General features: G+C 37.9%; 1 protein-coding gene across 6 annotated transcripts; it reads right to left on the bottom strand.

The window, feature by feature from the left end:
• Window positions 1–620: 620 nt before the first annotated feature.
• Window positions 621–13,421, bottom strand: marveld2a (MARVEL domain containing 2a). Of its 6 annotated transcripts, none has more exons than XM_085414556.1 (10): window positions 13,319–13,372; window positions 12,068–12,418; window positions 11,829–11,920; window positions 9,892–10,860; window positions 8,424–8,644; window positions 7,329–7,364; window positions 7,040–7,203; window positions 4,811–4,982; window positions 4,162–4,212; window positions 621–2,480 (listed from the first exon to the last, which is right to left on the bottom strand). In XM_085414556.1, exons 4-10 carry the CDS (start codon window positions 10,841–10,843, stop codon window positions 2,361–2,363), a joined length of 1,716 nt encoding a protein of 571 aa, XP_085270682.1. In that variant the 5' UTR covers window positions 10,844–10,860; window positions 11,829–11,920; window positions 12,068–12,418; window positions 13,319–13,372; the 3' UTR covers window positions 621–2,360. The 6 variants fall into 6 exon arrangements, with proteins under 6 accessions (XP_085270682.1, XP_085270683.1, XP_085270680.1 ...); XM_085414557.1 differs by having other exon boundaries at window positions 11,862–11,920; XM_085414554.1 differs by lacking the exon at window positions 12,068–12,418 and having other exon boundaries at window positions 11,862–11,920; window positions 13,319–13,421.
• Between the last annotated feature and the right edge of the window lie 1,180 nt (window positions 13,422–14,601).

Raw genomic sequence — 14,601 nt, 5'->3', positions numbered from 1 at the left:
TAATGGTAAATGGACTGGTTCTTATATAGCGCTTTTCTACTCAAAAACACTTAACACAACTTTTCTCATTCACATCAGAGCTTTTTTCATTCTGACAGTTACACACATGGATGCACCTTGTCTATGGATATTTGGCATGCAGAGAGGAGGAGATGCGATCGAACCACTTACCTTCAATTTGGTAGGTGACCAGATGTCGATCTACCTAATTGGTTAAACATTTAACTTTAGAGTCAGGATTTTCATGTTATGATTAAGTCCAGATTTGCATCAACTAATATTTTTACTACTAATTAAAGAATTGTCCTATTTTTGTCTACAAAATGTTTTTTTAAGTTAACACTACATCTAAAGCAAGAGCTTCTTTAATATTTTTTTTTTTTTGAAAAAGTATTTCAATGGGCTCATTTGCACTATAAAGTCCAAAAGCCAGAAAAAGTATTACTGGGAAAGCAACTCAAAAGATAAAATTTGTTTAATCAGTTGATTACTCAGTCACTTCTTTCATCTCCCATCCAGCCTTTTGTTTTCTTTGGTGTTCTTGCCCATCAATATTTTATTACTTTTTGCCACAAAGCAAAATGGCTGGCTGCTGATTAACAAAGAATATAACTACACCATTGTCCAATAAGCAGAACTGTATTTGGAGAACAGAAAGCATGAAATTATGAAAAAATTATACACATTTAAAGAGAAAAAAACCTTGGAAAATATTTTCTGTTCAGTGAAAAGGTTCACAGTGTTATAAAGCAAATAAATTGAGATTTTTAGGCAGTTACGTGACTATAATGTACAAAATGTTTTTTTCCACTCAAAGTCTGTGCAAGTTGCATCCAAAGTACACATAGCAAACAGCTACAATTCTACAATTCCTTACTTTCAGATTCAGACACCGCAACATAAAAATGTATCCTAATGTAATGTATCCTAATTTCCCCTTGGGGATAAATAAAGACTCTGATTCTGAAAACGTGCACTTAAAAGAGTATATAAACAGTGGTTTTCATGAGGTTAAAAGTAAGAAAAAACAAATTACGCAGACAACTGACAAAAACAAACAAACAACGGATTAAACCCTGACAGAAATAATGTAGCATTATCAATAATTATACAGACATTCACTTGAAACTATTGTCAGATATGAAATTAAATGGACAACCTCAGCTACATTTTTTAGTCACAGCATCACACACATAGAATTTTTTGGTTTGCATTCAATCAAATTATAAAGCTACAAAGTGACAGCAAGCTTAAAGGGTGGTACATAGACAGAACTGTGGTCTGGCTGGGGAGAGGGGTATTTGGGTTTTTTATTCAAGTTAGGGATTTATTAAAGTTAGCCGTGCTATTTATCCTAGTTCCTTAATATCCAGCTAAGCTAATCACCCAAATTTAACCCTGGAGAACCAATGGGGTCAGAGTCGACCCCATTGGTTTTCTAGGGAAACCATAGGGTCAAATTTGACCCCATGGGTTCTCCAGGGTTAAGAGTGTAGCCTAGGGAGTGGTGAGCACTCATATAGCAATGTGAGACTAACTGGCATGGGTGATGAAGATTGCTGGCAGTCACTGTGAAATCAACTGCTAAAGAATTATTCACTAAGGCCTAAAGACATGTTAATGACACACTGTCAACCTCTATTCACTAGGGAAAAGTGTACACTCTTAACTGGTTGGAAAGTAGTTGCTAGAAATTGCTGACAATTGTTAGCATGACATTGGTTGCATAAGGGTATATGGTGCAGCACCGGAAAACTTGCAATTGCTTCAGTTGCTAGCATTGATCTAAGTGTGCTAGTAGTTTACATTGAAGACGCTAACTTGTCTGCAATCACTCACAAAACTACTCACTAAGCAGTAGCAAACCAGAAATGTAGACAATTCACCTTCAAAGTATAAATTGCAGATTTTGAAATGTGTTGGTTGTAGAAGTCAGGGACAACTTTCACTCTGAAAGCAAACATTCTCCATTTCCAGTTTGCATCACATTTTTTTAAGATTTACTATAGCTGCAAGTTTGTATCATCCACGCAACCCCCCCCAAAAAAAAAAAAAAAAAACAAGCTATACATATATATAAGGTATTCCTATTAAAGATGAAACATTGTGGTCATTTGCTTTGGACTCTAAAGCTTTAAGAAACCACACATTCAAAAGAGAAATTGTTGACAGATGTGTTTTCTTCCAGTTATTGTCGCTGAACAGATTTCAAAAGGCAGGGAAAGCTTGATAAGCTCATGGTTTTGACTGCATTCAGCATCAACTTGCAACATCAAGTGTTCATTTTCAGCACTGGTGATGTAGAGATGGCGACAGCAGTTCAGTATTTGTGCTGCAGTACAGGAATTTCTCAGAGGTTTTCAGCTGTAGCCATCATTCCATTCCATGACTTTATCATATTCTTGGATCTTCTGTTTGATGTGTGATAGCTTGTTCTTCAGATACTCACAACGCTCTTTCTTTTCTAGGAAAGTGGGATCCTGTAAAGGTAAGGCAGAAACAGTGATCAGATTATAGTCTACTGTTCTTTAACCACCAAAAGACAAAGCCTAAATAAACTCCTAAATCTGACATTGCTGTCCATCAAAAACAATGTGCAACGCTGTTGCAATAGGCAACATGTTGCTTCATTACAACACTGTGGTTTTCGATGACTCCATAGATAGTCCTGCTATCCCAAATACTCAACACAACAATAACTACATTCTAAAATTACACAATATCCGTGGAGATTAGTAGACCTTTTCATAACAGACCTCTTGACTTGTAAATGCAAAAAAAGCACATGTAGAATTAATGATGGCTGAAGTTACAATATACTATGTCAGTGGATCCTCTCCCAAAAGGAATCAGGCCAGCATTAACACCTGATACATTACAGCAGAGACAGCAAATCTTTTTGATTTTGATTATAAATTTGACAGGTTATTATATCCCAGTGACCACTGAAACTAAAGTTAATTTAGCTTCAAAATAACTGAACAAAAAAAATTTGTTGCAGAGGGTCACTTTTTGAAGGAATAATAAGAATCCTGTACTTTTCCTGCAAACTCTTAAAAAAGTTCTTCTGTCTACAGCTTTTGGCTCACTTTTGTTTCTCTGGACATTTTTCCAGCTGTATTTGACATAGAAAGAGCTTCCAGTTTTTTTCCGAGGTATACGCATAGGACCTTTGTCGACCTTTAGCCCTTCAAAGCTCTGTTAAACCTGATCATTTATGGAGCAATAAAAAAATATGTAAGAGCAATAAAAGATATGTCTGTAAAAATTACACCATGTTTAATCAATAAAGACTTTATAAAGGTATAAAAAAAGTATCAGAGGGCTGTGGACCTGAGAACATTTCCATTCAGTTTAATTAAACTTTATTTATATAGCACCTAATCAAGAAAAGTCCCCTTAAGGTGTTTCATAAAAACCCAACAATGTAAGAATGAAAACCCTTGAGAAGACAAAAAAAAGCACATAGCAGCAGTGGGAAGGAAAGATTGTCTACATGTTGCAACTGTTTACTGTCACCAGGGGGCAGTGTCACAAACAGTCTTTGTCATGCAATCCTTCTTGATGATCTGATCTTTTCTTTGGGGGGTTTTTTTTTTTGTTTTTTTTTGCTCCTCCCTTGTTTATGGTTAATGTTGCTGTTGCACAGTTTCAAAGAAAGGAAAAGCGTTTTATGGTAATTAAATTTTTATGGAAAGTTTCGGGTCACTATTCTGCTAAAAGACCCATCTATGACTATGGTTCTCATCCATTTTAAAGCACATAGCTGCTCCCCATGTAAGTTAAGCCATCACCATTAGCAGAAAGTGGACAGGTTTTCTTTCTACACATGATGAGTTCAGATCAGGAATATCTTTAAATGACTGACTGACTGTAATCAATGCAAAAGAGGGACACTATTAATATGTGAGCGCCAAAATTTTGGCTGGGTTGTAGGGGTTTCAATATTTAGTTCACTCAGTGACAAGGAAATCAATTTGTAATTCTGTAATGTGTTTTTATGGAATTTTGTGGTCGACAATCTGTCTCTTCTGCATTAAAATGAAACTAAGAAGAAGTAGAGACTGTTTATACTTTTGTAAGTGAAGAAAATCACAAATTTGGTAGGGAAATAATTACTTCCCCCCATTGTATAAAACAGTAACAAGACAATAAGCTCACATTTTTCTTCCTCTGGTACTCCTGGAGGATTCTGTTAATGCGATCCACCTCCTACAAGAACAGAAAGAGAGGCATAGTTAACTCAAACACTGAAACTCAGTATGAAAATGAGTTGCAGTGACGCAGTACCAGCAGCTTTCTGATGAGAGTGAGGAATTTCAGGGTGGAGGGGAAATGCAGAGGGGACAGGAAGTCCAAACAGGGGAAGTTACGGGATGAGGAAATGAGGTACAATTTCAAAACAAAAAGACAGAGTGTAATATTCCAAACATGCAATCAAAATGCATCCTTATTCCATTTAGTTTCATTTGATTCCTGAGTGGGTTTGCTTGTTTTAGTTTAGCTTTTATAGTTTAAAATGTTTAATTTTAGTTTCATTTTATTAGTTTCAGTGTAACCTATTAGTGCCTTTTATTTTTAAAATAATTACTGTATTTATGCCAAATGCAACAAGCAAAATTTAAGGGAGTCAATGTAGATATAACAGTACAAACAGAACTTTTTGACGGTGGCTAACTCAGTCTTGTAGACATCTATACACATCCAAAAAGGCCTCAATGGGTAGTTTAAGCTTAATGTGAAGCTGTGCTAAGCAAATCAACATCAGTTCTTGTTAAATTAAATTTAAGAGGTGTATATAAGCAATCACCATCTGGTTGGTAGGGTGCTGAGGTAAACTGCCCATCATAGCGTCCATCTCATTAAACTTCTTGAGGGTTGCCTGCACCTCTGAGTGGAGCTCTTTGTACTCTGCGTACTGGTCGTTGAACACGGCCCGGTACTGGTCCCGCTCCTCATCTGACCGGATCACTGGGTACTTACTGTAGGAAACAGGAATACAAAGAGCACAGTTTTAATGTCACATCTTTTCCTAACCATATTTAAGTTATACATGGCGATAGTGGAGATAAAGATCCAATATGCTATCATGGTTGTGTTTTCTATTTATAGTGTTTTACTATTCATTTATTTCATTAAATGAAATAAGTATTTTTTTTGTCTGAAATATGAGAAAGATTTAAAGTTTCATAAGTGTTTAAAAAAATGGTAAATAGTTAGACAAATTAGAAAAGCTTTTAATTTGCGATTTATTTTCATGGAGTTTTAATTGCCTTGTACATCTATGTGTGTATATTGGTTTATCAGTTTTCTTTGTATTTACAAATGTGTTCCGAGTAAACAGCTGTATTTAATGCACACTGTGAAAGGAAAAACTTCAGTGTTAATCAAAAATTGCTGTTTGGTTGCTGGAGGACAAGATGTGGTGGACAAACTGATATTCATCTACTACTGAAACACCTATATTACAAATAATACACTTCATGGTAACTGACAAAATGATTGCCAGTTTATATTAAAACCATTTGCTAGTTGAGTTTCAGTGTGTTTGACTTTGTAAAAACAAAATCAGTGCAAACAAAATAGAAAACTCACAGAAAAAATTTCCTATTAGAAAAGCATTATACATGCTTCCCCTAGGCAGTATCATCAGAAGACATAGCATACATTTTCACTACTATGCTGATGACACCCAGCTCTATCTATCCATGAAGCCAGATAACACACACCAATTAGTTAAACTGCAGGAATGTCTTAAAGACATAAAGACCTGGATGGCCGCTAACTTTCTGCTTCTTAATTCAGATAAAACTGAGGTTACTGTACTCGGCCCTGAAAATCTTAGAAATATGGTATCTAACCAGATTCTTTCTCTAGATGGCATTACCTTGGCCTCCAGTAACGCTGTGAGGAACCTTGGAGTCAGACTGCTTTCTTCCATTTGTGCAACATCTCTAAAGTTAGAAATATCCTGTCTCAGAGTGATGCTGGAAAACTAGTTCACACATTTATTACTTCCAGGCTGGACGACTGTAATTCACTATTATCAGGATGTTCAAAAAACTCGCTGAAAAGCCTTCAGCTAATCCAAAATGCTGCAGCAAGAGTCCTGACAGGGACTAGAAAGAGAGAGCAGATTTCTCCTGTTTTGGCTTCCCTTCATTGGCTTCCTGTTAAATCCAGAATTGAATTCAAAATCCTGCTCCTCACATACAAGGTCTTAAATAATCAGGCCCCATCTTATCTTAATGACCTTGTAGTACCATATCACCCTATTAGAGCACTTCGCTCTTGCTCTGCAGGCCTACTTGTTATTCCTAGGGTATTTAAAAGTAGAATGGGAGAGAGAGCCTTCAGTTTTCAGGCCACTCTTCTGTGGAACCAGCTTCCAGTTTGGATTCGGGAGACAGACACTATCTCTACTTTTAAGATTAGGCTTAAAACTTTCCTTTTTGGTAAAGCATATAGTTAGGGCTGGACCAGGTGACCCTGAATCCTCCCTTAGTTATACTGCAATAGACGTAGGCTGCCGGGGATTCCCATGATGCATTGAGTTTTTCCTTTCCAGTCACCTTTCTCACTCGCTATGTATTAATAGACCTCTCTGCATTGAATCATATCTGTTATTAATCTCTGTCTCTCTTCCACAGCATGTCTTTATCCTGTCTTCCTTCTCTCACCCCAACCGGTCGCAGCAGATGGCCGCCCCTCCCTGAGCCTGGTTCTGCCGGAGGTTTCTTCCTGTTAAAAGGGAGTTTTTCCTTCCCACTGTCGCCAAAGTGCTTGCTCATAGGGAGTCATATGATCTGTATCTACTTGAGGCGATTTTTGTTGTGATTTGGCGCTATATAAATAAAATTGAATTGAATAGATATGTTTATGTTTAAGTGTGTGCAGGTGTGATTTTCCCTCGTCTTCTGTGATGTCTGAGCCTTTTTATTTAACATTTGAAAGGAACAACTGCAGATTGACTGTGTACTGTATCTACTTTTGTCTGACTCTCTTGACTTTTTTTTTCTATTTTCTAGGTAACACTTACGCAATGTAGTCTGGCACTATAACAGGTTTAGGAATGTGCCCCGAAGGTATAGCTCCCTGCAAAACCTTTGCAGGAACTGCTTTTGGTGCAGTATGGATGGGAACCACTGAAGAGCCCTGGACCTTTTCTGGAATTCTGGGAGCAGGAGCAGAATCTGTTACCATCTGCAGAGACACAGCAACATGTTTACTGCATTACTGTAATACTTACAGAGAAATCATCAAACAAGCATTTATTCTTTCTGCATTCCATCTTTAATGTGTGAAGTCTTTTCTTACAGAATCCTTACCAATGACTGCACAGCTCGTATGTTTGATGGCTGCATCTGCACATGTAAGATATATAAAAATATAATTCATTAACATGTGATTTATATTTTTTACATCTCTATGTTTTACTTTTGAGCTGCCATTAAACCCTACAATAACAATAGGAGTTTGTAAATTTTGTTTTTGCTCTGTTATTTTTAAAATGTTGTCTTGTGTGCCTACTGAGCTCATATGTCTTGAATTGACGGCAAATATGTTTATTTTATTTTTTATATAAACCCCTCAAATGGACCACAAGCCCACTGGCTTAGTGTGAAAAGCAGGACTATACATCCAGCACACATGTATTTAACCTTCATTCAGGGTTTTGCAAGCAAGGATACTAAAGCTACAACTATAAGCTAGCTAATCTGTACTATTAACCAACTGTTGCCATTAGCCATTACAAAAATACCATAAAGAAATTTAAAAAATAATTAATAACCAATTAAACTACATTAATACCCATTTGTCTGATATCCTTCCACTTGTAAACAATAATTATGGAAGGCTTAATTGTTCTTTGCTACATGTGAACAATGTTAACTGTGATTAGGCGCTTACTTGCAAATGACTTAAGAAATAAACTCCCTGGTGTCTCCCTCTCTCTTTTCACCCACTATGTGCGCACAGAGTACCTACACAAACTGTCCCTCACAATTACAATTTCAGTAGGTTAACAGTGCTTCCAATTTTAGTGCATAACTAGGCAAAATGACTAGTGTAGTTATGACCAGTGGCATAAATCATCTCCTTTAAATCTCCGAATTAAAAACGGTCACTTGCATGTTGCACAATTAATAAAAGAGAAAGAATACAAGGCAAAACTAGAGTGAACTATGTGTACCCCTTTTGGCAACACATGGGCAGGACTGGCAGACCCCACCCACTCACTCACTCCCCTGGAGCTTGTGTGCAAATTATGTGGTTTGTTGTTGCAGTGCAGTCTGCGTCTGCATGTGTGGACATGTTTGAGACTGTTTTTAAGTTATCAAAGTGAAGAACTCTTGACTGAATGTAAGGAATCCCTAGACCCAATTTCATAAACAGAGCAAACCTAAACAAAGCAAGCTTACCTCCTGGCCGTACCTCTCCCGGTATTTACGTGCAGCTTCGTGTCTCCACAGCTTGAGGCACACAATGGCTCCAATCAGATACACAAGCATTGTGACAAAGAGGAAGATAATGGCAGCAATCTGGCCTGCTTCCGTTCTGCAGAACGCTCCGTTAATACCATTGTTGAACATTGGGTAGGAGCAGAGACCTCCACGAGTTGTGTCTCGAACATAGACAATGCCTGGAGAATAAAAATATTCTATTATATATGCAGATCAAAAACTGATTTAAAAAGAGACTGAATATTTAATTCATTTTAATTTTAAAATCATTACATTATACCACCAGACAAAGTTATGCACTGGAATTACCTCAGTTTTACCTGAATCTATTTTTTTTTACTTGATGCTTCAATCTCTGCAATACTGTATTTCTAAGCACAGCAAATTAATCAGAGTTGTAGTTAATATTAACATATCTGACTTCTTTATATTTGCAATTCAGTGTTTGGTTCTATAGAGAGTATGAGAAGTACATGACATGACCCAGAACCCCAAATCACAGCCTTTATCTTTGTCTTTCCTTTGTCAATTTTCACACACCCTTGGGTTACTGATTAACTCAGACTGGCTCCACATATATATTGAGAACCAAGTTGTCATTAACCCAAGTATACCTAATAGCTTCACTTCAACCTTGCTACAATGGCAAAATAGTTGAACTGAAAATTGTTTTCTCTTTTACATTTTTAACTGCATTCCACCAATAACTGGGTTTGAAATACAGGACTTGCCTATTAATGAGTCTATCATGCCTATCATGCATCATAACCGCTTAAGCTTTAATTAAGAGGGAGTACTGTGCCAATTTCTTGCTTGATATTATTTATTTCTGGACTCTATTAAAGAAGATTTCTATGATTCACAGTTTAAAATAATCATTCATACTGGGCCATGGTGCATTTCTCAGTTCACTGTCTGCACAAAACAAGATGTTTTTAGGTCCCCGGAACAACTTTCACTGTATATAAAAGATGAATGTAGGCATTGAAAAGTGACCCACTGACTTCTGGACTATGCATTTTGAAATTAATGCATAATTTTTAAGTCCTTAGTTGTCAAAGGAGTCTTGGCAAACTTGGTTAGCAAGCCACAGAACACACTGTAAAGAGTTCAACTTTCTTCTAATTTCAAGAACATACAGCTGTCTGGGTAAAAATCCAAGTAACTAGACCTAGAATTGCTTTAACAAAATTTATCAGGTTGAGTAAAAACAAACAAAACAGTAAAATTCCAAGATTTTAGCACGGCAGTCTATGGTGATGTCTGGGTACTTTCTATAACCCTTGCTGTAAAGTCTTCAATGAAATTACATTGATGGTGTCTACCACGCTGAAAAAAACTATTTAAAAATATTCTTTTAAACAACAGATTCTCTGAATAATCCACTGAACTGTCTTCACTGACAAGATGCAGCTATGTTTCCTACCTGCTGCCATGTACAGCAATGCCAAGGCCAAGTTTATGATAAACTCAGTCAAAGGCCACCAGGAGGAGTCCAGCAGGATGGTGCGGTAGTACATGGTCATCCCGAGCACTAACATGATCACAGTTACCACCCATGCCAGCCCTGCCACTACCAACACAAAAGGGGTTTTGGGGCCTGTGTAGTAGGAGGTCCCGTCTATGCTGCCACCATAGTAACCTGCTCCATAAGCTCCACCAGGAGACGAATATCCAAACATGTTGAACCACTCATTGTCTTTGTGGATATAAGCACAGACACAGGCAAATACACCTGCTCCCAGCAGCAGCTCCACACAGCCCAGAATCCTCAGCAGTCCTGCCCAGGACTTCATGTAGGCATAGCGCTGATGGTACTCCTGCACTCGCTCACTGTAGGTCAGACCTGTATGGTAGGTGTGCCCAGACACAGAGTCGTGCCCATCCCTTGCTTCCAGAAGCTCTTTGCGTGAATTGTAGCTGCCGCCTGATCCGCCATATTTATCTTGGAATGACGCAGGAAGAGAGGGGGAGTGTGGGGGGGAGCAGCGAACTCCGTCTGTTGTGCTGTTGTTATTGCTTGAAGACGTAGGCATGGACCACGTCTTTTTACTACTGCGATTGCTTCCTCTGAAGAAGTTCTTCCATGAGTTGGGGATAAAGCGGTGGACTGGTTTGATGTCAATGGCAGGATCAGGCTCTAGATCAGTGTTGTCTTCACTTCCACTGGGGTCAAACTCAAGGCCAACAGGAGGCTGAGCAGGCAAAGGCGGAGGTGGAAGAGGGTCGGTGCTCTGAGCAAGATGAGGAGCTCTCTGCTCTCTCAGGGGCTGTTGATCATAGGAGTCTGATCGGGGTAAAGAGCTGGGTACCTGGTCATAGTGGGGCGCATGGCGGACACGCTCAGTGCGTCCGTAAGAGCCTCCTCCATAGGACATGAGGATGGTGATGGTCCCTAAATGCACAGACATGTTTATAAGTAAATATTTGGTGTACTGTGTGTGTGTGTGTGTGTGTGTGTATATATATATATATATATATATATATATATATATATATATATATATATATATATATATATATATATATATATATATATATATATATATATATATATATATAGAGAGAGAGAGAGAGAGAGAGAGAGAGAGAGAGAGAGAGAGAGAGAGAGAGAGAGAGAGAGAGAGAGAGAGAGATATAGAGATATATACACATACACACACACACACACACACATACATACATATATATACATGTACTATTTAAACATACATGGTCCCTAACAGACAGTGCCTTCTGATCCTGTTAATTGTAACTTCTCTTAACAATTCATCACTGAGCAAGTCCATTAATTTTTGAGACTTGAAACATAGTTGACTGGTTGAATAAACACTCCCTAATTAAGTATTCAATGAAGTGTGATCCATCAAGTAATTATGAAGTGTGCATTTGTTTTAGCTTCATTCTTATTATCAACTTAAATAACAGAAGAAAGAAAAAAAGGAGAAAGAAAAAAGGAAGAAAAAAATCTAATTAAGTCTCAGATTGATGATGATCTCATAAATGATACTCAAGCCCAACATTCACGAGGAGAAAAAAGTACACCAAACTAAAAAAGATAAGCCCCAGAGTACCAGAAGCCACCAGCAAAAACCCTCTTCATACAAAAAGCCCTTGTGATTTATGATGTTATCCAAGCCTCCTCCATGCAAGCTGAATAAAGACTGTATTTTTGTGCTGCAAACAAGTATGGAGCATGAATTCCCCTGTTGCCTCAATAAGCTATTCAGGAATGCTTTACTTACTGCAAGCTGCTACTGCAGACAGCACAAAAATACATTCTTACTAACTAATGAGCCTTTGAAAGACAGTTTCTTGTGGCAGATTTGATCTTGAGAGGTTAAAAAAAGTATGCTTGAATACCTCGTTTACACGCAGTCACTCAACACGACTTACATTGGCTTGCAGGTCAGAATGCAAACCTTGTATGACTATACAGTGTACAGATGAATCACCTGTAGAGACAGACAAGGGAAGATATGAAGATGAGTTGTAAACTCCATGCTTTGATCAACTGTCTTATCATTTAATGCACTGTACTTAGGCTGAAGCTAAACTGGCGAAAGCTGGCAATGTTTCTCACACAAGCACATTAACCTTACCTTAGTTTGAAAGTTCAGTCTCTGCTAACCAGCTACTTCTGTTCCCTCTCGCCTCTCCAGCCAAAACTAACATAAATTGAGTTGCCAGTCAGTGAGTGCCTTTCACCTGACCATCTCAGAATCGGCTGTTTTTTGTATGACCTAATTATGCTTAATGAAGCTATTAAACAATCAAAATTTTACTGTTGTACTATGAGAACTATCCAAGGTACAGGACCTTAAAGTACACTGGGGTGGACATAGCTCCAGAGTTGTCACATCACTAGAATTTCAAACTCTACACCCATACCCAGGAAATGACTTGCTATTCGATACCATTTTCAATATCACTGGGAAGATGTTGACTCTGCCCTGCAACAACATAAGTAATGAGGAAGAAGTCACATTAACTAGTTAATGTTCAACTAATTTCACCATTGTGAAAAAGATGTAAAATAAAAAGTGTAACAGGTTCACTTTAAGCTTTCTCAGAGTATTGACCAATCAAACGTCTCCTTTGGTTCAGGCTTATCACAACTGGTCAATGCAAGGAGAAAAATATTCTTTTAATATCACATAAAGGGTCAATAATGAAAATAACCGTCTTATTAATTTATTTAACAGATTATTATCATCAGCCGTAGAGTAGTATTTTAAATTCTAGTATGGTATTCATAGCTGGAGTAAAGGACCTGAATTCTTGAGCTGTGACTAAACTGTAGAGTAGCGGCTCACGACGAGGACTGTTAGTTCACTTTTGACTTTATCACCAGTTCAAGTCAGACAGACGCCTGCTACTGTTATCACGAAGCTGTTCCCAAGCTCTACTTGCTTTAATAATAAACAGGTAACGAGAAAATAGGATCACTTTGTAGTCCGTATCAAATGATATCACTGCGCGCAAGGAAGGAGGCCTGGACCTGTGGACTTCATAGTTTGAGCTGGCACACAGCATGAGGGTTCGGGCAAGAGAACAGGTCAGCCCAATATTCTGGTCTGACTCTATGTTAAGCTAATATCGTTTTCAACGTAGTTTGGAGACCGCGATATGAGTTTTTCTTCCAAACACAGCTGTTTTCACATGTTTGGCTGAGTGAACAGGAGGTAAACTTCACTCGAGCACTCAACAATTTGACTCAGCCTTCTGTTTACCGCCTACTTTTCGACATAAAAACTTTTATTCCGACACGCCAACCGACTCCTTCTATTATTCTGCGAAACACATAACTCCGCGCTCTGTGTAGTGGAACCATCGCGTTGGAGGTCGCTTACCTTATTCGCTTTCCTTCCTTTTCCCGTTCTTCTCTCTCCCATTTCAGTAACGTTAACCGCAGGTTTCACTCGAAGGCAAGCACGTGACTCGCCCATCCCTTTGACGTCACTACACAGAGGAGCAGTTTACCTGGTTGGAAAAAAGAGAAGTTCAGCAGCAGCTCACCTGACGCCACCACAAACTGACGCCACCACAAACTGACGCTGGCTCGTTTAGATCTTCATCCATGTAGACGCTACCACTTTAATCTGCAATATAATAATAAAGTGTCACTGCTGCTGCTGACAGGACAGTAATCAAATATAAGACATACTGTGCTTTCGAATACCACGCTAATAACACAACAATAACAGAGAGAACTGGTCCTAGCTGGCAGCTTTTTGAACTGCGCGGAATTTGAACTGTTGACATTTCTCCTTAGATGTACAAAGAAAAGTAAATGATCAAGGACAAAGTATGACAAAGTTCTCAAAGACAGCTAAAAAGACACGTATGACAACAGAGAGATCCAGTATACCTACACAGAGACATAATTTTCACAACGAGACAGAATGGTTAATAGAACACGTCAGTGACAAAACAACGACACAATAATACACACTTAAATTATTATTTTATTTTATTTATTTTGTACTGTAAAATTAATATTTTGTCGAGGGGGTGCAAACCTAGAATTAAATATAGCATATTATTAATTCGTAAAGATAAAGGTGGCTTCTCTCACACAAGTCTCCGAGATTGCTACTTTGCTGCTCAACTCAAAATAGTTATACAATGGTGTGATGATACTTGTGAGGCCCAATGGAAAAGAAATATATAATATGTGTGGGGTCATTCCAATACAAGCCCTGATAGGAGATCAGAAACTGACAACAGCTTGTCAGAAAGAACTGAACCCCTTGGCATCTTTTACATTGCTTATTTGGTTTGATTGAGTAAAAGAACTAAACCTAAGGAACCACATTTTCAAGTACTTAAGTGGGTGGCTTATGACTGTGAGTTTAAACCAAACCAAATGGATTTAAAATTTAAAAACTGGTCACATAAAGGGATTAATGTATATTGTGAAATTATGGATAAGAATGGCCTTCAAAGTTTTCAAATATTAAAAAATATATATGAGTTAGGAAAAAGTGACTTTTTCAGATTCCTGCAATTACAGCAATATTTGTCCTCAAAAGTGACTAAAGAAATTAATACTCAACCTAATGAAATAATGAATCTGATTTTGCAAACATACTTTAAGGGATGTAAGTCAATAATCTCTAAACTCTACCAGAGT

Source organism: Rhamphochromis longiceps, linkage group LG7 (assembly GCF_057381845.1).
Source record: "Rhamphochromis longiceps isolate RC_006_pf linkage group LG7, R_longiceps_female_GT1.1, whole genome shotgun sequence".
Taxonomy (NCBI): Eukaryota; Metazoa; Chordata; class Actinopteri; order Cichliformes; family Cichlidae; genus Rhamphochromis; species Rhamphochromis longiceps.
Note: the sequence above shows the minus strand (reverse complement) of the source record. Positions and strands in the feature narration are given on the sequence as shown.

Excerpts from the sequence above, each read along its gene's own strand:
- marveld2a (XM_085414554.1), bottom strand. The coding sequence starts at position 10,843 with ATGTCCTATGGAGGAGGCTCTTACGGACGCACTGAGCGTGTCCGCCAT. Across the intron at positions 7,365-8,423 it reads GGGAGAGGTACGGCCAGGAG|ATGCAGCCATCAAACATACG; the intron begins GTAAGCTTGCTT and ends TTACATGTGCAG. Across the intron at positions 2,481-4,161 it reads AGTACCAGAGGAAGAAAAAT|GATCCCACTTTCCTAGAAAA; the intron begins GTGAGCTTATTG and ends TTACCTTTACAG.